Below are 21,126 nucleotides of genomic sequence, written 5' to 3' on the forward strand. Positions count from 1 at the left end.
CAGTAGGTTCATAGAAAGCAGCTATTAACACCTTATCTGTCCCTTCTTACCTAAGAAATATAGCAGAAACCAAGACTCGAGTGTGCTACTTGACGTGTTACCTAAACCCCCAATATTTCTATCACGTCTAAAGTACGTTAATCCTATATTTGCACTATACTGTATTGACTTAAACGATATGCATATATATACATATTTTTGCGACACCGACGAGGTCCTCGTTATCAGTTTCTGAGACGCTTCGTACTGGAAAACATGAACGCGTCTTTTGTGGTGTACGCTTGTCTTATTGTTGCTATCATCCCATCGGCGATGGTTCAACTAGTCCCTTCTAATCAACCCTGCACAGCGGAAGGCTACTTCGAGATTGTGGATGGAACGTGCAAAAATTACTATACTTGCATTTTCAACGGTGCGGCATTAGTATCGTACGACTTAACATGTGCTACACCAACCCTTTTCGACCCCACTATGGGCATATGTGTGACGGGGTACGTTTGCACTCAATCAACACCGGCACCCACGTGTCCAACTAATGGAAGATATCAAATTCCGCTTACTGCATGTAAGAAATATCGCGTCTGCTATACTTACCAGGATGTTGTCATAAACCGGATACTGTCGTGCCCAAACAGTTTAATATTCAACCCTGTGTCCCAAACATGTGTGCTACCTTCGACTTATAAGTGTCCAACAAGTTAAATTAAATTTAAATCAAGTTTGACGCAAATATGGCGCAAATTTGCGATGGAAGAATGAGGACCCACAAACACGTCATCCGGATTCTAGTGAAAAATGTAAATGGCGCGTGTGTATGTCTTCTGTCATAAATGTATCGATTGTAACATTATAATGAAAACAACCTCATGCGAAGAGAGTAAGCGTAAATGTCGAGAGACATCAATAAAAATGCATTTTGCTTAAGAAGTGTTATAATTTTATTCCGTTTACAGTAGCTTCAGAGAAAAAGCAGCTATTAACACTTTATCTGTCCCTTCTTACGTAAAAAATATAGCAGAAACCAAGGCTAGAGTGTACTCATATCATCTAACCGTAAAACTTCTTTCTTTTCGTAATTTAATCGTCTTTGGGAACTACAAATTACCTAAACCCCCAATCTTTCTATCACTTCTAAAGTACGTTAATCCTATATTTGACAAGAGCTTAATGGATTCGTCAATAAATGTTGCATTATACTGTATTGACTTAGACGATTGGCGTATATACATATATTCGCAACACCGACGATATCCTCATTATCAGTTTCTGAGACGCTACGTGCTGGAAAACATGAACGCGTCTTTTGTGGTGTTCGCTTGTCTTATTGTTGCTATCATCCCATCGGCAATGGTTCAACTAGTCCCTTCTAATCAACCCTGCACAGCGGAAGGCTACTTCGAGATCGTGGATGGAACATGCAGAAATTACTATATTTGCATTTTCAACGGTGCGGCAATAGTATCGTACGACTTAACATGTGTTACACCAACCCTTTTTGACCCCACTATGGGCATATGCGTGACGGGGTACACTTGCACTCAATCAACACCGGTGACTGCGTGTACAATTAGTGGAAAATATCCAATTTCGGGTACTGCATGTAAGCAATATCACGTCTGCTTAATTTACCAGGGTATCGTCATAAATCGGTATCTGACATGCCAAAATAGTACGATATTCAACCCCACGAACCAGGCGTGTGTGCTACCTTCTAGTTATAAGTGTCCAAGTTAACTTAAATTTAAATCAAGTTTGGCGCAGATATAGAACGAATTTGCGATGGTAGAATGAAGAACCATAAACACGTTATCCAGATTATAGTGGAAAATCTAATTGGCGCCTGTGTCTGGTTGTGTGTGTGTGTGTGTGTGTCTTCTGTCATAGATTGTAACATTGCGTGTGTTTTATAGAGTCTATTCGTCTGGAAAGATGATCGTGTATGTACTTATATAAACAATAAATACTTGTGCAATTAATAAATTACTTGAAATGTAAATTAGTTCAAGGAAACTATTAAAGAAAGACTGGAGCACCAGAAAGCTGGTTTAATTAAATTTTAATTGCATTTAATATATAGAGGCTCCAAGAAGTATTTCACCACTTTTCCAATTTTCGAGAAATTATTTATATGTAATCTGTTATAGTTTTGTAATGAAAAATCGTTAAAAAATATACCTGTACTCATTTTGAAGCTTACAGTCTCTACTTTCGCAATCCGTCGTTCATTTTCTACTGAAATATTTTTACTTGATATAGCTGATGGAGAATTGAAAGAAATGTCTCCAAAAAATTGGAACGTATGTCTCGTAGTTAAATTTTAATCTAAATTTGAAGATACTCCTCGTGGAATATCCTCGTGTAATTATGATTTGAAATTGCAACATATTTGAAAAAATTGATCTTTCTTATGGAGTTACAGAATTAAATATTAAGAAAAATTACTTCTTAAAAATTTAATTTTATAATCTCCTCCACTCAGAAAGCACTATCAACATTTATATCTATAGCAGAGTTTGTCATCATGGATGATAACGTATAATGATTATGTGTAATGAAAATAGTAAGAATACGCTACATATAATTAGGAATATTACGATTCAGAATTAGATACAGAGGATGATATCTGATAATTATGTGTTTTTCAATGCCCGTTTTGTTATATACTATACATTTTTTATAAATTATATAATATGCTACTAAAAAGAATATGTTAAAAAAATATTTAATTTTCAATCATATGGTAATCGTGCAGTTAAATTATCAAATATGTAATTAATAGAATTGTGTCATAGAAAATACATTTTTGTTGTAATCAATTTTGGCCACAAAATTTCGTTTTACAGACCACTTTGCCACTGTGGTGCCACCGAACGGCAAAATGTTAACCAGCTGTATTAATTAATAGTTGAAATAGGGTATACAAAACACACGATTCTTACTAAATCTAGATGTCGTCTGTATTATCAAAAACGATATACAATAAGAATAGGCACAGGCTTATGATAGAAAAAAATGCATTGCATGTAATGTCCATACTCCATAGAATTATCCTAAGTCTGTGACGTAGCATTCACTATATCTTCGTGGCTGGATTTTCTAAAGGATTTTTTAATTTTTCGATGATTCTCTTAGGTTTCTATTTACAGCGAACTTCAATTATTATTTGAAGTCTAATCCAGGCAATGAATTTTTATCCTGTACACACGCTTTAAATATTGGACAGAAACAAAGTATATTTTTTTTTCACATAGTATATTATTAAATTATAACAGTAATTAGAATTTCATAAATAACATGCATACGCAACAAAATAAATTAATCCTTTAATTTGTAACAATATATAAATACTCATCCGTCGATTCTTGTTCCTTACTTTAGGAACTCATGCCAGGATTATGGTTTCCCCAAAAAAATATTTGTCTCTAAATGAATAAAGAGTGTAAAATGATTAGTTGTACAAATTAATAAATTGCAAATTAAATTTTTGAAATCTTGACATTACAAATCAATTGATTATTCTGTGATTAATTCATTAAATCGAAAATACCTCATTAATATTATCCAAGATTCCCTTTAACTTCTCGCACTTCTCCCTAAATCGATTGGCCAATCGTGCATTCCTCTTAAAACGATTTTCAATACTCGTGGTTTGCTTGAGAACTGTAGCTGTCTTTGCACAATAATTTTGTAAAAGGGCGCGCATCTTCGTCTGCAGCATCAGCTGCTTACCATAGTAGTCTAGTTTCTGCAGCAAATCCAATTCTAGATTCTTGATGGTGTTTTTATGACTGTTTATAAGTGAATCAATGGAATCGACTAACACGTTTTGAATGGCAATGCCTTCACCGTACGATTCATTAAATTCTCCCGATGCTAGTAACTGTTCGATATCTGCAGTCTCCACTTCCTTCAATATCGCTAGGCATACCTTCAGCAGTGTCTGTACCTGGATAAATTGATCGGAAATTGATCAAACAAATAGATAGAATAATCAATCGTCAACCTACTCGGGACAAACAATTAATTATCTTTAACATCCTCTGGAAGTCTGGAAAACTCTCTCTGTTCCTCTGATACATCTCGTTAGTCATGTGCAAGTATTTACATCCATCTAGAAGCAGTATGTCCAGCAGTGACTCCTTTTTCTCCTAGTTCGAGGATTGCAAAAAAAGTTTGTTTAAAGATTGATTTACGTTGCGATATAATCGCGTAATCTAAATTTTGATCATATTTGTGAGATCGAAAAGATCAACAGACTTTAACCCTTTGATTCCCAAGTAGCGCGATCGCGCTGTTCAGATTTTGTGTCGAAAAGTCCCAGCACATTTGAACGCTAGACTCATAGACTATCGAAGTAGCGCGCTCAACTTTACTGATGCACGTACATCGTATAGCTGCTCTTTTTAACGTAAATAATACAACCAACACATTTTGTATTTCATCGTAATCTTCTCAATAATATATATTGAACAAAACGTGAAATATAATATAAGTACGCATATTAAGACAAGCGCTATCGCGCTATTCGGCATTTTTCGACCATGTTTATACAATGGCCCCTGGGACTCAAACAGTTAAAAGAACAAATACATATTTCTTACCATTGTCTTTGTTTGTCAGTTTGATTATTTAATTTAAAATATTCTTCCTCATTTTCTTAATCAGTCAAGCGATTCTAGGATAGCAACACTTTACGACAAAAAAGTAGAATTTAAACCACCATGATATTTATCAAAGAAGTGGTACTAAATAATCGTTACCTTGTTTAATAAGCAGTGGTTTTTCGAATTTAATAATTTTTGTCTTATACAAGAAATAAACGAATTTTTCAGAGAAACCGCGATCAACGGCCGAGTGGTTTCGAAGACAGTGAATCGTTGACTGAACTTTGTGTTTATAAATCAACACGTTAAGGTGACCTGACGCGACGGTTGAAAACTGAACAATAAAATTCCAATAGATCTTTGATTGCTTAGGATTCCTAGGTTTTTTAACTTTGTGAACGCCTCAATGTTTCTGGGAACTATAATATTAACATTTTGAGAATTCACACACACACACACACACACACACACACATACATGAAAGTGGTCTTCTCTATAACAATTGAGCAATGTAATCTTTTGGACGTTCAGCAATTTAAACAATGTATTTCATTGAAATTGATAAACGCTGTTGGTCCAATTTTAAAAACGTTAATTACTACAGTTTTCACTTTCATTTTCAAAGCTATCACTTCTAAACTATTAATATAACACTTTATAAGAGAGAGAGATTTAAATTCATAGAACCTAAGTACCAATTCACCCAGTGGATCACGCATCTGTTACCAACAGATGATATAATGCGACATCAAGTTTAATAGAAAAAAAAATTAAACTGATGTTAAGTTTATATTTTTACAAGTGTAGAGATCAAACGTACAAAGTTCGTAATTAAATTCTGATAAATTAGAGAAAAAAATATAATTTTTACATTTCATTTAAAAATCTTTGAAAATATTTGTAACAAACTTTTATTATATTTTACAATATAAAAAAGAATTCTTAATTAGCAGCTCTATTAGCTCGATATCATCCACGATTCAAAATACATTACAACTCGTAAACCGGTAAATCCGGAGACTCAGGGAAACATCAGGTTTACCTGTGTACCTTATTAACAAAATCACCATTTTCCTTTATTATTAAACTATTTGCTGCCCTGGCTTGTAAGTTGTAATAGTAGTTTGTTTATTTTTCATAAATACAACAATCCTGCATGTCTGGAAGAAATTTCAATTCTATTTAATATTTATTAATATCGATATATAACGAAGAACATTAAATTACATCTGTAGCAAGTGTATTGTCCACCGGTGCGCATTAGCAACAATCTCACATTGTCGCTGGTCATTTTTATCATAGACACTGTTGTGTTATATTTGAAGTAGTCGAAGTAAATGAAATAGCATAATCTCAATAATTAACATGTAAATGTTCATTAGATTTCATTTAAAGTAACTGGTTATGAAAGGGAAAGTATAATACGTTTTTACACCAGGAGAAACTACAATCACAACATAAAAATTTGTTATACGAGAAATGTTCTTTTTCGATCGTATACAACAACCTAAATCATGCTAGACATTAAAAATAATATACATACTACGAAAAACGTATTTATAATTTATACAATACTGAGAATAAGTGCCCGGAAATTACATTGTACATATCTATTATCTTGAAACTGGAACAAATATATACAGGATGTACCGAAAATCGTGGTAAAACCGGCCAAGGGGCGATTCTATGTGTAAAAATAAGTCGAAAAGAAGAATATAATTTTTTCATTTAAGGCTCCGTTTTCGAAAAAGATTAGGTTGAAAAAATAATACTATTGAATAGGAATCAATTAGTGCGTCTGGCCATGACATACCAATTCTACTTACATCATACTACAAGCCACATGACGCATCTTCAAACTCAATTTTCTCAAGCCTTGAATGAAAAAATATTACTCTTTTCTTCGATTTACTTTTGCATGTAGAATCGCTGCTCGACCAGTTGTACTACGATTTTCGGTGCACACTGTATATGTAAAACTTTCAAACCCTTCATCCATAATAGCCTAAAAATATCTTGTTTATCATCTAAAATGGACGGCTCTGAGTGATAACACCTTAATTATAGAAATAATTTATTTACAATAATTTATTTAAAACAATTTTAAACTTAAAACATTAAGTTCACAATTAATATGGGAGTAGCAAAAATAATTCTTTAATACACTTGCGATTGTAATATAGCTTTCTGCAATAACATACAAAAAGTTTCACTGACCTCACGACATAAAATATCTGCAGATTTATCTCCTAACGCTGCTTGAGCAGAATTAACTCTACCAAGTTGTAACAATAAACCTGTAGTATCTTCAGCTAATGGTGGGAAAGCTAAACATATTCGTGTTAAAGCCGGTAATACAGGCATAAATAAAATTACACGATCTTTAGCAGATAACACTCCTAAAAGTGTTACCATAGTATTGATTGCTAAGCGGGAAACGCTTAAAGCCTTTGGTAGGGCATACTGAATTGCAAGATGCGATGCCAAATCTACAGCAAATATTTGCTTCTCTGATTCTGGCTGAGATAACAATTCAGGAATCCAGTCAAGACATATGTGCATAGATGGAATACCCGTAACTGTGATGGGTAACAATTCTCTCGGATAACCCTACGGAAAAGAAAATATTATTATTAATTCTAAAGTATTCATATAAATTGATATCTAATTTCTTAACTAATTCTATGTGGTAACTCTTTAGCTGTTCGTTCTTACACATTTTCATTTTATTATACATATATCATGTTGTACGAAAAGTTGTGTTATATGAAAGCAGTGGTCATAATATCTTTGTCACGGAAAAACCGTTGAAAATCTCGGTTCATATTTTTGTTTACTATATAGCACACCCTGCCAAAAACTGACAAAAAATTCAGACCGCTACTTGCGATATCTTATCAAAAAATTACTATAAAAGTGGTATTGTTAGAATTTCTATAAAAATCGATATTTTTTGTTGGTTTATCATTTTTTGCAACCACAATGTACCAGATTTTTTCAAAATTTTAAAAAGCAACTGGAAAAAGAAAATAAGAGGTACATATGCGTGTTCCAATCTACCTTGTAACCACTCTTAAAGGGCAAGCTACAAGATTGACATTTACCAGAAAGTATTTTTTCTTGGAAAACTTTTCAAAAAGACAGATGTGACCATCTTATCTGGCTAGGCCCTTTCATCATACAATGTGACAGTTATAAGATAATATTTCGATTAAATTAACATACTTGAAAGTGAACTAATTTGGCTAATGATGGATCCGCTATGAACACTTGATGCAAGTATGAACAAATAATACTTTGAATTTCTCTTAAGGACCACATTTGTCCAGGAGTTTCTCTATCTTCTTTTGTTTCTAAACATGCTTCTAATAATATTTGAACTGCTGCACTTTCTTGTCCTGCCACTAAAGCTGTTCTTAAATCTTCTCTTTCAGCATCACTTGATAACTGACCAATTTTTTCAGTCAGTGGTTTGTCCTGTATATGCCTAGATAACTGTGATCGAGAGGCAGCTAATGCAGCTTGCAAAATTCTAAAAAATAATTTCACTACGAATTATCTTTTTGTACCCTTAAAAATTCTAAAATTTATCAAAAAACTTACCTTATGATAATAGATAAAATTGGAGCACATCTAAAAACCCTTGTATCACATCTTAATACTTGTAAGGGATCTAAGACAATATTTTCCTGCGTTAAAAATACGTTTTTTATAATAGAATTTTCTATTAACAGTGCGTTTATTGATAACACCCACAAACATCTTGGAAGAACTGTATTTAACCTAAGCCACACTTGTTTATATAACTCTAAAAAATTAAATTAATATCTGCATTAGAAGAGTAAAATATAAACAGTACCTTATATAAATTATCAATATTCTTGTCCAAAACAATGTATACACAAAGTGTGCCAAATAAAGTGTTAGAATCTGTTTTCTCTCAGATTATAAAAAAGTAAATGATGCAAAGAGCCTCATCTTTTAGTACCCAACAAAATTTTCTTGGGACAACTCCTGCAGAGGAAGGAGACCATTCAGTAGTTCTTTAAATGAGACAGAGTATTAACTTTTTATTATTGTAATGGCTCTCGTCAAACTAACATTTACATAATGTTTTGTTAAACATTTACTTCTAAATAATGAAAAATACAATTAATAAGATGTCAACATTTACGTGGAATAGTAACAAACTATTTAATAACAGCAAATTATTTAATTGACAATTGATAGTTTTTTAAGTATCGATACAATAGTTTTGATTTCGGTACAGTACTAGATTGATTTCAATTCAAGAAAAATTCTTGCAAATAACGCGTCAAACTGCGACGCACAGTGGTCACTTTCTCTAAAATCTGGCCAAAATGCAATTTTAATTGTTTTCGAAAGAATTATTCTAACAAGATTCATAACTTAAAGTAAGATTTCAACTATGATATTCAATCGAAAATTTTGGTACGTTTTTGCACATTTTTAAAATATTCAAGTTTGAAGTGCCCATCAACGCTTTTCGTAAGCAATGTTAAAGAATGTCGTTCATCTTAATATTAATACTGTACAGTTATTTCAAAAACACAGCATGGTAGAAAAAAATGATTTAGATAAGAGTGTTAGGGTTTGAAAAGTTCAAAATAGACAAATGTTGACAATAAATGTGTCAACAAAAATGTTGATAATAATAATTTCATACTTGTGATTAAGAGCTAATATAATCCACAAGGAAATCTTACCTTGAATATATCTAGGAACTCCTTGATTTAAGATAGCCTTGAAATAATAAATTATAACTTCAGCATGAGGCCAGATATCAATTGGTTTTGTTGACATTAATTGTCTTAACAATCTCCCTGTTCTTGAAGGGCATGTTTGTATATGAGAAAATGTTTCAATAATCATGATATCAGTAATCTTTACATTCTCATAATTTATAACCGTCGAGTCTATATTAATCATCTCATTATCAAGCCAATCATCTACTAATGAAAGGTGGGGAAAATGAGTTGCCAATAGTCTAAGAAGAGGAGAAAAGAGACCGGCATAATTCATTTGATCCCTTTGAACCAATTGAAGTAGGTATTTTATTGGTAACTCGGATAGAAATTCAGTTGAATATGATTTAACTTTTCTATCCTGTGAGATGAATGTATGCATATTAGACAATCTGACATCTTCATACAATAATAAGTAATACAGTAATAGCAACTGTGATGTAAGAGAAGGTTTTGTAATTTCAAAATCTGTATTATCAACCTCGCACTGAGGAGCAGTAATACCTTTCTTAAAATCAAAATTTGCTCCAAAAACACTGTTTTGGAATACTCTTCTAATTTCGTCTTCAGTAATTGGTTTGTTTGTGTGTTCTGACGTTTTATTGTTGGTTAATACAATGGAATTGACATATACTTCAACCAAAGCAGGAAGAACTGGGTGCAGTGGTGGCACACTATTACAAATCTGTTTATAAATCCAATTTTTGATTGGAACTCTGTGTTTTGCAAATGCTCGTGATTTCAATAATTGATGAATACAATGTACAGGCAAAAATCCTGGAATATTTGCATTTAAATTAGCTGTTACTGGTACTTTCACTGCATGAGAAGTAACAACTTGCTCTGTAAATATTTCTTGCATAAAAATTTGTTTCATCCTGGTCAAATTATTTGGTCTAATTGGTATCTTCATTCCTAGAGTTGCACACACAAGTTCACAGATAGCAGATAGTTGATTGCTATGAAAATGTATAGCCATCAAAAGTAACATTTCTCCAAAGCTTGCTGTGACGCCACTAGCACTTTCAAAATAAGCTTCTTCACGAACAAGCCATTGCACCCACTCTATACTACGCTTTTCAAGATTGTGATGTCCTATTAATGATGAACATGCTATCAGCATACAGAGACCTAAAGAAACAAATCTTACGCCAGCAGGAGATGGAGGTGGATGAGATGTTAACAACTGAACAATCATTGCTACCTCATCATCTTGAAATTTAATACCTCCAATACCTCTTAATGCACAATAAAGACGTAATAATGCACTGGCTTGAACGACTTGACTTTCTGCTAATTGACCTGCATTTTGGGATGTGATTACTTGTAAACGTTTGAGAAGTTCTTCTCTTAATGTTTGCAATGCTGTATGAGATTCCCATTTACGTTTCTGTCCATTCCTGATAAACATTGCAATCCATGTCCTTACTTGTTGATCACTACCAAGCAATAATCCTGATACAAATGCAACTATATCACTTTCTGAGTCATCATTGTTTATATTTTCATGTTCTAGACTTAATGTAATGGCTAAAGCAGGCATTCTACATAGTTCTACACACTTTGCTCTTATTGCTAAAGCTTGACTAGGGTTCATTTGACATAACATTGTCAAAGCCATTGTTCTGATTCGGCCCAATGTTGATTCCTCTTGTCTTTCTCCATTGGCAATTAAATGCGCACATACTTCATTAAAGCTATCAGGAATATTTGCAACTATCCAACAAATTATCTCTGGACCATGTTTAACATGTAGTAATGTTTCCGTAATATCTAAAATTGATAGTAGGGTTGGCAACTCCGCCAGTGCAATACAAATTACATAGCTAATTTCTTCCATATACACTGCATTATCAAATAAATCAGATTGCTTGATTTGAAATTCTTGATTCTTTTGTAATTCTTGTACTTGAGAGGCTATATACAACAATTCACTTAAAACAAGTCTTATGCGCCTTGTAGACTCACTACGTTCAAACTCCAAAGCAAGACCACTTTGCAGTGATTGGGCAAGTACACTATCTCTCTGCAAACTACCTAATTTTTGCCTAAAAACATAATTCATTTAATATGCAGTAGATTTTCAATTATAAGTAAATAACAGTAAAACTAACCTCAATTGCTGCTCTTTACGAACATCAGTTTCCAATGCATGAAAGTCTATTGAAAGCAGTGCAATTATCGAGTTTACTGATTCAATACCAGACAAAATTGTCAGAACTTGTTTTCTTTCTTCCACACAGTCTCTTGTTATGTCTAAAGGAGAAATTAGACTCATGCGGACCAAACATGGTAAAATTGGTCGAATTTCTTTATGAGAACACATTGATAACTCGTATATGTCCACATTCTGTATTGCAGTAAAAATTCGTGGTGTTACACATGCACTTGCTTGCATGATTGTTGATCCCTTTTCACGGGTCATATATAGACTCTGTAATTAATGAAACATCACTTTGTATGAAATTTTATATATTTTTAACTACCTAGTACTAGCTTATTGTTATTTCTACATAAAAACAATATTCTTATTATTTTATTTACTAAATTCCGGTGTTTTTCGAAAACTAACCCCTAGACAGGACTCGCAGGCCGCAACAACTTTCAGAACTTGTTCTTTTTAGAAGTGGAGAATGTCGCGTCGCGTTGCTCTCGGTGACACCTTCTTTTGCAGTTAGAAAAGTGGGAGAAAGTTCTGAAATTTCTTACGGGCCGCGAGCCCTGCTTCCGTATATATGTATACAGGCAAGAAGATACATAATACATACATATGTATATGTACTCTGAGCAATGTAGCAATATGGCCGCACGGAGCTTACCAGCCAAGCTCTTGTTTTACAGACCTTGGGGTGTTTCGATGCTAGGACCTGTTACTATACCTAGTCTGTGTTAAAATTATTGTAGGTTCTGTTCCATGCTAAAGCACAAAAGTGGTGGTTGGTGGTTCTGGGTTCTGGCTCTGAAACCTTGGGCGTGAGCGTTCAGAGCAGAAAGCACGAGTTCTCATTTCCTCTCTGTGTTACATACATACATCTTCTGCCTGTGAAGTAATTTTAATATTCAAGTTAAAATTATAAAATATATTGTATTAATGTAAAGTATCATCGTTATTAAATTTTTATCATTATTTTAATCTATTGGAAACAAATTATACGTACATAATTTGAACCACTACTCTGTAGTCGGTAGCGCAATAAAATTGAAATAAGGTAAGAGAATTAATGGTCTAAAGGTCAAATGTTTCCATTATTTCAGTGTTAAAAGTACGGTGGGAAGTAAAGAATGAGTTTTATGGAGGAGCAAAGGTCGCAAGGTGCGGTCGATGAGCGATTTCAGGCCTTCATAGAGACTGAAGCTAAGAAACAACAGTTTCAGGTTAGCTCGGGAATTGTTATCGGTATTTTTTTTTACATTGTTTTCGATAATATAAAAATATCTTCTAAATGAATGACTCATCAATTTGATAGCATTAACTTGAATATTCAATTTTAGTATATTATTATCTGTCGAATATAGGAAGTATAAGAAATACTCATTGGCTTTACTTCCTATGTCAGAATAATTGTGGTCATTTGTCTACTATAAACGAAAAATTGTATTCGAAACCGTACCTTTTAACAGTGTTTTATACGACCCTTTTAAATAACTTCCAAGTAACATATGTATATGCTTTTGTGATACGCTACATAAGATGCTAACATATTTATGTGTTTTTTAAATATGATTTGTTTCTTTTTCAGGGTTTGGTATATAACTTAACTGACATCTGTTGGGATATTTGTGTTGATACACCTAGTACTCGTTTGGGTGCGAAGATAGAAAAGTGTCTTGTTAATTGCATAGAAAGATTTATTGATACAACAAATTTTGTTACAAATAGATTAGAACGTGTAGTGTTAAATAATTCTGCAGAAGTGAATGTATAATAAATTAGTTCATAATCATTCGCTTTGTACTCAAGTTCCAAGGAAACTTGTTGTAACTATTTAGGATACAAAGTATGTAGCGCTTTGTACACGTTCCTTAGTTTAAATACCTAATTCTGAAAAATGTTGTCAAGTATCAGAGGGTTTGTGAGCCGACATAGACGGAAGTTTATAGTGGGAAGTATTGTCATCAGCAGTGTTATTTTCATAAGATATACACAACGTAGACTTCGAGAATTGCAAGGAAAAGAAATCAAAGAGATACTTGAAAGAACGAAAAGGCAAGAATACTTCGAATGTATAGAAAGAATATGCAGTCAAATGATAATGTCTCTTACATCAACTCTAAGAGACACTGTAATTCAAGTTTTAGACACTGAAGTTATTGTAAATAAACTCAGAAATGGTTGCACTGATAAAGTAGCATGTTGGAATGTACTGAAAGTTTTAGCAATTACCAGATCAGCTGTTATAATATATTCATATGCAATGGCAGCTACTTTAATAAGGATTCAGTTTAGCATAATAGGTGGTCATATGTACAAGGATATTCAAAACTCCAATGGTGCATCTGCAGAAAATATTGTACAGACAAAATATATGTCACTCTCAAGCCATTTTAGGCACGATGGGATAAAGAAATTATGTTCACTTATTAAGGGTAAGGTTGTAGAAATAACAACCTCAATTTCATTGAAAGACGAATTAACTCTAAAGAATATAGAAGAAATATATTGGGCCATTACATCTTCTATATCTACGGACAGTTCAAGGGATCCTGTTAAGAATCTTACTACATACATGCTACAGACAGAATGCGATGGCGAAGAAGATCCTATGTTTATGAAATTGATTAATGAGACCCTTGATCTTTTGGAAAACGAAGAAGTACAAAACATAACGCAAAGCAACATTAGAAATGGATTTAGTTTGTTGATAGATCATATGTCTGAATTTTTCACTGGTCCTACAAAAGAAAATGGTAAAACCCCAAATGGTATTTCAGTACCAGGAACATCGAATCAGAATCATATAAGTTGGAGGGAAAAAAATAACGTAGAAGTGAACAACAGTACATTTATTAATATCAATAAGGTATCAATGCCCATGGCTAAAATAATACCAATTATAAATGGGCAAGTACCAGACAAATCGATGCCAAAAGCTTTTCAGACAGATTTATTGCATCGTTTAGTGACAAATGAAGAACTTAAAACACTTGGTGAAAATATTTATGAAGCATTCAGTTTTTAAATTTCATACATCCAATTATTTAAACTGTATGCAACACCATATGGCATTATATAATAACTGTTGCATAAAAAATTGAAATTGTTAATCTATTTAAATATAAACACTTTGTTTACACTTTTGAAAAGATATAGAAATGTATCTTTTTTTTATAGTATATTATAGTGAAAATTTGGTTATAGGTATTTACAATATGTTTGAGGTATAAAGAAGCAAACTTAAGACACTTTTGTATTTAAATGCGTATCAATAACGTCATCGCAATTACAGAATGCAAAAATAGAATTATATTATATTAAAATACTTGTCATGGTATGTAATTTCCTTAAAAAGGTATAATATATTTTTACTTTTCAAAAATACTTTTTTTTCCTTTCATTTTCTTCATTTCCAAATCAATTATATTAGAAATGTAAACAACGAATACTTATAATTAACTTAACCTTTTAGTAATAAAAATAGTATTATTCAACAATTGTCCTTCACTATTTTATTTATCAATAATTTTAATGATGAACAAAAATATAATTCGTTAATGTTTATTAGAATAAAAATTGTTAAATTAGGAAGCGCATCAAAAGAGCTTGCGCAAAGCTTGTTGAAAAAGAATAACTTGTACATACATATTATGTATAAGTTCAATCGTTCAGTGCAGTGCGCCGCTCTGCTTCGTCAGGTGCAGGCGCATTTAGATGTTAGTAAGATCACGGTGGAGTTGAAAAGAAATTTTCTTTAAATTTAAACTTTTTCAATTAATTTGCGTACAAAATGTGGAAATTTGTCACTCGTGGAATCCGCGAGACTTTAGAACGTCGTACATGCCGTACGAATGTTTATTCGCAAACATCTCAAGATAATACAAAAAATGAGGTTAAAACTAATTTGACATGCAATCATAAGTTCGTTACGCCAAGTATTTCGGTTTTTAATAAAGAATTCTGCGGATCTGCGAAAGCTGGCGATTTTAAGGATAAAAAGGAGGATTCCAAATGGAATACAAAACATACCTGGACAGAAGCTGTAGGATGGGTAAATTGCGCCATTTATGTTTATCTTCTTTATCTTTGATTTGATCATTCTCCCACATTTATCACATAAAAAGCAAAATATAAATGATAAGTTTAAAAAGCAAAACGTGTAAAATCGACTGTGTATTTAAACAAGTTTGGTTTTGCTAAAATTATAGTTTTAATCAATTTTTATTATTAGAATATTGTTACACATTTTTGATATTCAAAATTCTCCTAGTAATAAGTATTTAGCAATTGTTTATATAAAAGCATTATTGAGGGGAGAAGTGTTTTCCAGAATATAATAGACAATTAATTTTCCAAATTACTAATAAATTTTAGGGGTGACTTTAATGTTCCTTTAGTGGCAATTTATAATTCTGTCTACATTTTTTTTTAAATAATGAGGCACATACATTATTGTTCCAAACAGTATGAACTCAAAAACGAACAATAGTCTTTTGGATGTTTAATCGTTATTTCTTCATGCTCGTAATATGTAGAAATGAATTTATAAATGTCACTACCATCATAAATTCTTGGATTTATAATTGATGATGTAATGTATGATGTAATAAAACTATACCTGTTATTACAAAATGTTTTCATAAGTAATAAAACAATATTTAATAGCAAATTGTTGAATATCAATAATATGAGTACATACTAGTAATTATGATATAAATGTGAATGATTAAATTAGTTTATATATAAGTTTATATTATCATAATGTTAATTATAATGAATATATTAAAGAGAGAATTTGTTAACAGTCTAGTGTATTAGCTGTTGGATGGGTTGTATGCCAAACATTATGTCTTCGTAGAAGAATTTTTGAAAAGGAGAAAACTGACTCCATAAAAAGCAAGTTACCTCAATATCCAGAAGCACGTACCTCTTACTTATTTGGTCAAGTATTAAATTTGAGTCCAAAACATGTTCTACGTGTTACCGAGTGTGCTGGAAACAACAATAAAAAATATGTTCAAGAAAAAACGGAATCAGAATGGAACGCAGGCAAACCATTTGGGCCTATCACCATTGAAGAGGTGAGAATGTTATTCTGCAGGCATTACAATTTATAATAGGTAAAATATTTGGAACAGATAGTAAAACTTATATCCTATAGTAAGAAAACCATTTCATTATTTCATCACACTGTTATAACTTCTATAATTTGTTCTATGTTCAGTTTTTGTATTTATTTGTAATTTACGAGTTAGTTTCTTTCTTCGTGAATATTCTTTGCTTTGTGAATAATTATAGTTGCTATTTTGACCAATTTTATGTAACTTTAAATTGTGTATTGTAAATGTTTATATTTATCGCATAATATGATAAAAAAGAAAGTATTATAAGAATCAAAATTCTCTTATTTCATTTCCTTCCCAAAATTTATCCATTATATTTATTTCATGATGAATATAATATTAAAGAAACCATTATTACAATACCATTGTAGTTTCTTAAAACCTCACAGTCCTCTTTAAACATTAAAATTATTGACTGTACATTTATGAAAATTAACATACTTTCATTTAATATCCATTTTTTTTGTAAATACTCTTAGGCTCTCAAAGAAGCTACTGAAGAATTTGCTAATATTCACAAATTAGCTATAGGGGAATTTGAACTTCATTATGGCCTCAAAGCTTTAGAAGAAAAACGGTATAAAGATGCAATAAAGCACTTTACTACTGGTGCAAAATTATCATCTGCTGCTAGTATGTTTAATTTGGGTTTGTGTTATGAACTGGGACTTGGAACATTAGCAGATTATAGTAAGGTACAATATTTTTTGAATTAATTATTAATTGTATTTCATAATGAATTGCTTATTAATTATATTTCATAATAAATTACTTGTTAATTGTTCATTTAAAGAAATATTTTGCATTAATGAATTATATTAATTTTCATAGGCTGCAAGATATTATAATGATGCAGCAGAACAAGGTCATGCAGATGCAATATACAATTTGGGAGTTTTTCATGCCCAAGGCAGAGGTGGTTTCTCGGTAGATATTGATAGAGCTCGTGATTATTTTACTAAAGCAGCTAAGCTAGGCCAAAGTCAAGCACAGCATGCATTAGATTTAGAGAAACGTTATTATCAATCTACACAGAAAGAAAAAAATGTCATTTATGGACACAAAAATGAAGGTACTGTTAAGTACTTACAAAATAATAATATGAGTCATATTCTCAAGAAAATAACTAATTACAGCAATGCATTCAATACACATTTACATTTGGAATCTATAGAAAATTCTGATTATAACCAAAACGAAACTGAAATTAAAAACTCTACAGAGATATTTTTAGATTTACTTGGTATAAATGAATCAAGTATATTACCTGCCACAATAAAATCAAATAATTTTAGTGTGCCATGTTAAAATGTAGCAAATAATTGAAAGTGAAAATACGATGGTCATTAACATTTATGTAAAAGTAATTTTATAATTATTAGTTATTCCTTATTTTTACATATAATTACTAATTTTGTGGTAAGATCTATAGTATATACTTATCTACAGTATTTACACATGGTTATTTCTGATTTTTTTATAGCTTCCTTGTAAATATTCGTGAAATGAAGTAGGGTTGTTGAAATGACATATACATGGACAATTATTTTAAATTTACACTTGATAGAAACATATTGCTTTATTTAGATGGTTCTTATGATATATTATCTTTATAAGAAATTCGAAGGTATAGAAGTATCTATTTTTTAAGAATGACTTGATTTAAAATCAAGTTAAGTTTGACTTGACTTCACTTGAATTTATATAATTCCACTAAGAATGGGATTGTTGCCTGTGATGAATTCATAGATTATGTGTATATATTTATCATGAAACAAGTCATGTAATACTTATAATTTATGTAATTCGTAAACATAACTTGTACAATTAATTAAATATATTGAATATCATTACATGTTAAAATATTTGTTTTTAATTTTTGAATTATGCAAATTTTTTACATGAAACATAAATCATTTGTTCATTTATAACATTATATTGTGTGCGTGTGTGAATGTTACTATTTTTTATTAATGCTTTTGTAAAAGATGAAAATAAAAATAACATAAATAGTAAGATTTGTTTTCTTGATAAAGTATTGATAAAGATTGTCCAGTATTTTCACCAATGTGCATTGTGCTTTTCTACTGTTTTCTTGATAAATTCACTATGATTAGCGTACAAATTTAGTTTTTCATCAACATCCATCCATTTAACATTGCGTGCATCATCTCCAGCTATTAATGATATTTGACCAATAATACTACAATCAGTGTCATGGAAATTTGAAGCTATAGTTTCCATCCAAGCATTATCAGTATTCCTAGGATCGTCTACATATCCTTTGTAAATTTCTTCTCCCTTTTCAAAAAAATCTTTCAGGGATTCTTCTAATTCTTTCCTTGTTGTATCATCTTTTTCTAAAGAGTTCAAAGCTTCTTCCATAAATTCTCTTTTAAGAGTAATCGATACTGTTTCTCCTGGATCAACCATACCACCGGGTATAGCCCATTCTCCAGAATCGCGTCTTTGTATTGCAACAAATTGTAAAATTGGTTTGTTCGAATATTTGTTTATTTCTATTTCTTTGGAAGTACTTTGTTTCCATCGTGTTACGATTGGATCTGCGGCATGATTTGGACCCCATCGCCCTAAAAGACCGCGACCAATAATACCAGTACGGCCGATAGGATTCAAAGGATAACCATTCTCATCTATACAATAATCTTCATTAAAACTCTTACGGTTTATACGATCTATTAAAAATAAATTTATTTGTAGAAAAGCGTTAAAACATCTAATATTATACAGAACTTAAAATACTTATGTAAGTATACTTATAAGAACTTATAATATTTATAAAAACTAACGGTTATGTTTAAATTGCTGCGTATGTCTAATAATTTAATCTAACCATTACAACAAACAGCATTATTAAATACTTAAAATGAAAAGATTTTCCAAAAATTTATGATAATTAGTATTATAAAATAAAACAGGTATATCTATTTTTTTTATATAAACATGAAAATTGTAAATAATTATCATTGAAATTTTCTCAACACTCTAACCGAAATAATTCACTCTTGTCAGTATGTAGTTCAAGTCTTTCTATAAACTTTATGAAATATTTTCACAGATTCTCAGAGTAATTTTTTCATAGATATATTTCTAGCATTTCAGAATAAATAATGAAAATAATTTTAAGATATTTAAATTAAAATTGGAAGAATTTTAGGGTTAGGTTGAAATATCTTTAATAATCCTAAAAAAAACAGAGTATATGTCCGAAATATAATTCCTTACCGTCAAGAGAATTCCATTTCGGTTTAAATGAAGCTTCTCCAATTTCCGGATCCGCCCAAGGTTTACCAGTCAGAACTGAAGCGGTGTATTTAACTGGTTTATATTTTAAAAACTCGACATTCCATGGCACTTTGTCTTCAGGTACTACGAATCGTTTTATATTGCTGGAAGCATAAAAGACCTCCCTACATTTATAATGCATCATTCTGGAGGTAGTTACGTGCATAGAATTATATTTTAAAATACGTGTTATATGTTGCACATAGCACACCGTGATGTAGTTACATATGTACATCGGGAGCTAGACTCTCTAGTTACGAGATAAAGGTAGAGGACACAGTTACCGACAAAATGAGACGAAAACATGGGTTTATGTTTATGCACAATTATACAGATATTTGGTAATATAAGTCTTAGAGAATAAAGAATTTTACAAATACGAAAATTTTGAAATAATGCATAAAACGTCCTGTATGATCTACCAAAGAATTGCTCTTTTCATCAAACCAATTTCTCACCCTTCTACGGGCGACAATTTTATCAATAAACAAGGAATTTTCAATAAACAGATATACAAGGTGTTCCACAATTATTTTAACAGCCGAAAATGAGGGGTAGCTGAGGTCATTTGAAGTAACTTTTTCCTTTGCGAAAATGCAATCTGCGGCTTTGTTTACGAGTTATTAACGGAAAACACTGACCAATGAGAGGTGACGGCGCGAAGTTCGAGAGCCCGCAGCACGAGGCTTTGACAGATGGTCGGGACGGACTCGAGCCGCGTTCGAAGTATTGAACAAATCACGAAGCGAGAACTTTCCGGATTTTTTTTACTGCGTAACAGTGATATTTTTAAGAAAAATATCACCTTTACTTTAGAACGTCTGAAGAATATTTACTAATTTTTCGGACCCGAAATAGTAAGTAATTTAATCGTGACGGCCGTTTTAATTTTCTAGTGTGCATGACATCTTGTGTGTAACATATGAAATTTTTAAGCAAGGTGTACAGTGAAGATTAACAAAGTACGTAAATGATATTTTAATTTAAATAATTCCGTGTCCGAACACAGTTCAACGAATGATGCGCAAAGCTAATTTAATAAATAATAATCGTGTTGGTTAGAAGTTTGCATCGATATTGACCGGAATAGTGAAATAATGTAATCACATACTATCAGGGGGGCTCGACTTCAAATTCAATATGGCAGTTTATTTAATTCTTTTCTGCCAAAC

General features: G+C 31.6%; 7 protein-coding genes across 13 annotated transcripts; 4 read left to right on the forward strand and 3 right to left on the reverse strand.

Moving 5' to 3' along the window:
- Positions 1-191: 191 nt before the first annotated feature.
- Positions 192-2,191, forward strand: LOC117222817 (uncharacterized). The gene has a single exon (XM_033474747.2). The coding sequence runs from the start codon at positions 1,168-1,170 to the stop codon at positions 1,732-1,734; it is 567 nt and encodes a 188-aa protein (XP_033330638.2). The 5' UTR covers positions 192-1,167; the 3' UTR covers positions 1,735-2,191.
- Positions 2,192-3,207: 1,016 nt separating this feature from the next.
- LOC117222845 (uncharacterized) lies at positions 3,208-5,021 on the reverse strand. Of its 2 annotated transcripts, XM_033474827.2 has the most exons (6): positions 4,761-5,021; positions 4,602-4,689; positions 4,008-4,148; positions 3,824-3,946; positions 3,548-3,745; positions 3,208-3,422 (listed from the first exon to the last, which is right to left on the reverse strand). In XM_033474827.2, exons 2-6 carry the CDS (start codon positions 4,602-4,604, stop codon positions 3,375-3,377), a joined length of 513 nt encoding a protein of 170 aa, XP_033330718.2. In that variant the 5' UTR covers positions 4,605-4,689; positions 4,761-5,021; the 3' UTR covers positions 3,208-3,374. The 2 variants fall into 2 exon arrangements, with proteins under 2 accessions (XP_033330718.2, XP_033330717.2); XM_033474826.2 differs by having other exon boundaries at positions 3,548-3,946; positions 4,761-5,014.
- Positions 5,022-6,665: 1,644 nt separating this feature from the next.
- Positions 6,666-12,269, reverse strand: IntS2 (integrator complex subunit 2). Of its 5 annotated transcripts, none has more exons than XM_076527109.1 (6): positions 12,139-12,269; positions 11,485-11,804; positions 9,332-11,418; positions 8,208-8,412; positions 7,830-8,136; positions 6,666-7,214 (listed from the first exon to the last, which is right to left on the reverse strand). In XM_076527109.1, the coding sequence occupies exons 2-6, from the start codon at positions 11,793-11,795 to the stop codon at positions 6,762-6,764; spliced, it is 3,363 nt and encodes a 1,120-aa protein (XP_076383224.1). In that variant the 5' UTR covers positions 11,796-11,804; positions 12,139-12,269; the 3' UTR covers positions 6,666-6,761. The 5 variants fall into 5 exon arrangements, 4 of the variants coding, with proteins under 4 accessions (XP_076383224.1, XP_076383222.1, XP_076383223.1 ...); XM_076527107.1 differs by lacking the exon at positions 12,139-12,269 and adding an exon at positions 11,943-12,123; XM_076527108.1 differs by lacking the exon at positions 12,139-12,269 and adding an exon at positions 11,915-12,123.
- An 8-nt stretch (positions 12,270-12,277) lies between these two features.
- On the forward strand, positions 12,278-13,314 carry LOC117222828 (mitochondrial import inner membrane translocase subunit Tim8 A). Of its 2 annotated transcripts, none has more exons than XM_033474763.2 (3): positions 12,278-12,417; positions 12,626-12,745; positions 13,111-13,314. In XM_033474763.2, exons 2-3 carry the CDS (start codon positions 12,653-12,655, stop codon positions 13,294-13,296), a joined length of 279 nt encoding a protein of 92 aa, XP_033330654.1. In that variant the 5' UTR covers positions 12,278-12,417; positions 12,626-12,652; the 3' UTR covers positions 13,297-13,314. The 2 variants fall into 2 exon arrangements, with proteins under 2 accessions (XP_033330654.1, XP_033330655.1); XM_033474764.2 differs by having other exon boundaries at positions 12,325-12,463.
- A 105-nt stretch (positions 13,315-13,419) lies between these two features.
- Pex3 (peroxisomal biogenesis factor 3) lies at positions 13,420-14,909 on the forward strand. The gene has a single exon (XM_033474762.2). The coding sequence runs from the start codon at positions 13,420-13,422 to the stop codon at positions 14,548-14,550; it is 1,131 nt and encodes a 376-aa protein (XP_033330653.1). The 3' UTR covers positions 14,551-14,909.
- A 257-nt stretch (positions 14,910-15,166) lies between these two features.
- On the forward strand, positions 15,167-18,511 carry LOC117222826 (uncharacterized). The gene is made up of 4 exons (XM_033474760.2): positions 15,167-15,576; positions 16,331-16,606; positions 17,128-17,343; positions 17,480-18,511. The coding sequence occupies exons 1-4, from the start codon at positions 15,316-15,318 to the stop codon at positions 17,954-17,956; spliced, it is 1,230 nt and encodes a 409-aa protein (XP_033330651.2). The 5' UTR covers positions 15,167-15,315; the 3' UTR covers positions 17,957-18,511.
- On the reverse strand, positions 18,209-20,213 carry LOC117222840 (ADP-ribose pyrophosphatase, mitochondrial). The gene is made up of 2 exons (XM_033474818.2): positions 19,895-20,213; positions 18,209-19,344 (listed from the first exon to the last, which is right to left on the reverse strand). Exons 1-2 carry the CDS (start codon positions 20,187-20,189, stop codon positions 18,710-18,712), a joined length of 930 nt encoding a protein of 309 aa, XP_033330709.2. The 5' UTR covers positions 20,190-20,213; the 3' UTR covers positions 18,209-18,709.
- Between the last annotated feature and the right edge of the window lie 913 nt (positions 20,214-21,126).

Source organism: Megalopta genalis, chromosome 17 (assembly GCF_051020955.1).
Source record: "Megalopta genalis isolate 19385.01 chromosome 17, iyMegGena1_principal, whole genome shotgun sequence".
Classification (NCBI taxonomy): domain Eukaryota; kingdom Metazoa; phylum Arthropoda; class Insecta; order Hymenoptera; family Halictidae; genus Megalopta; species Megalopta genalis.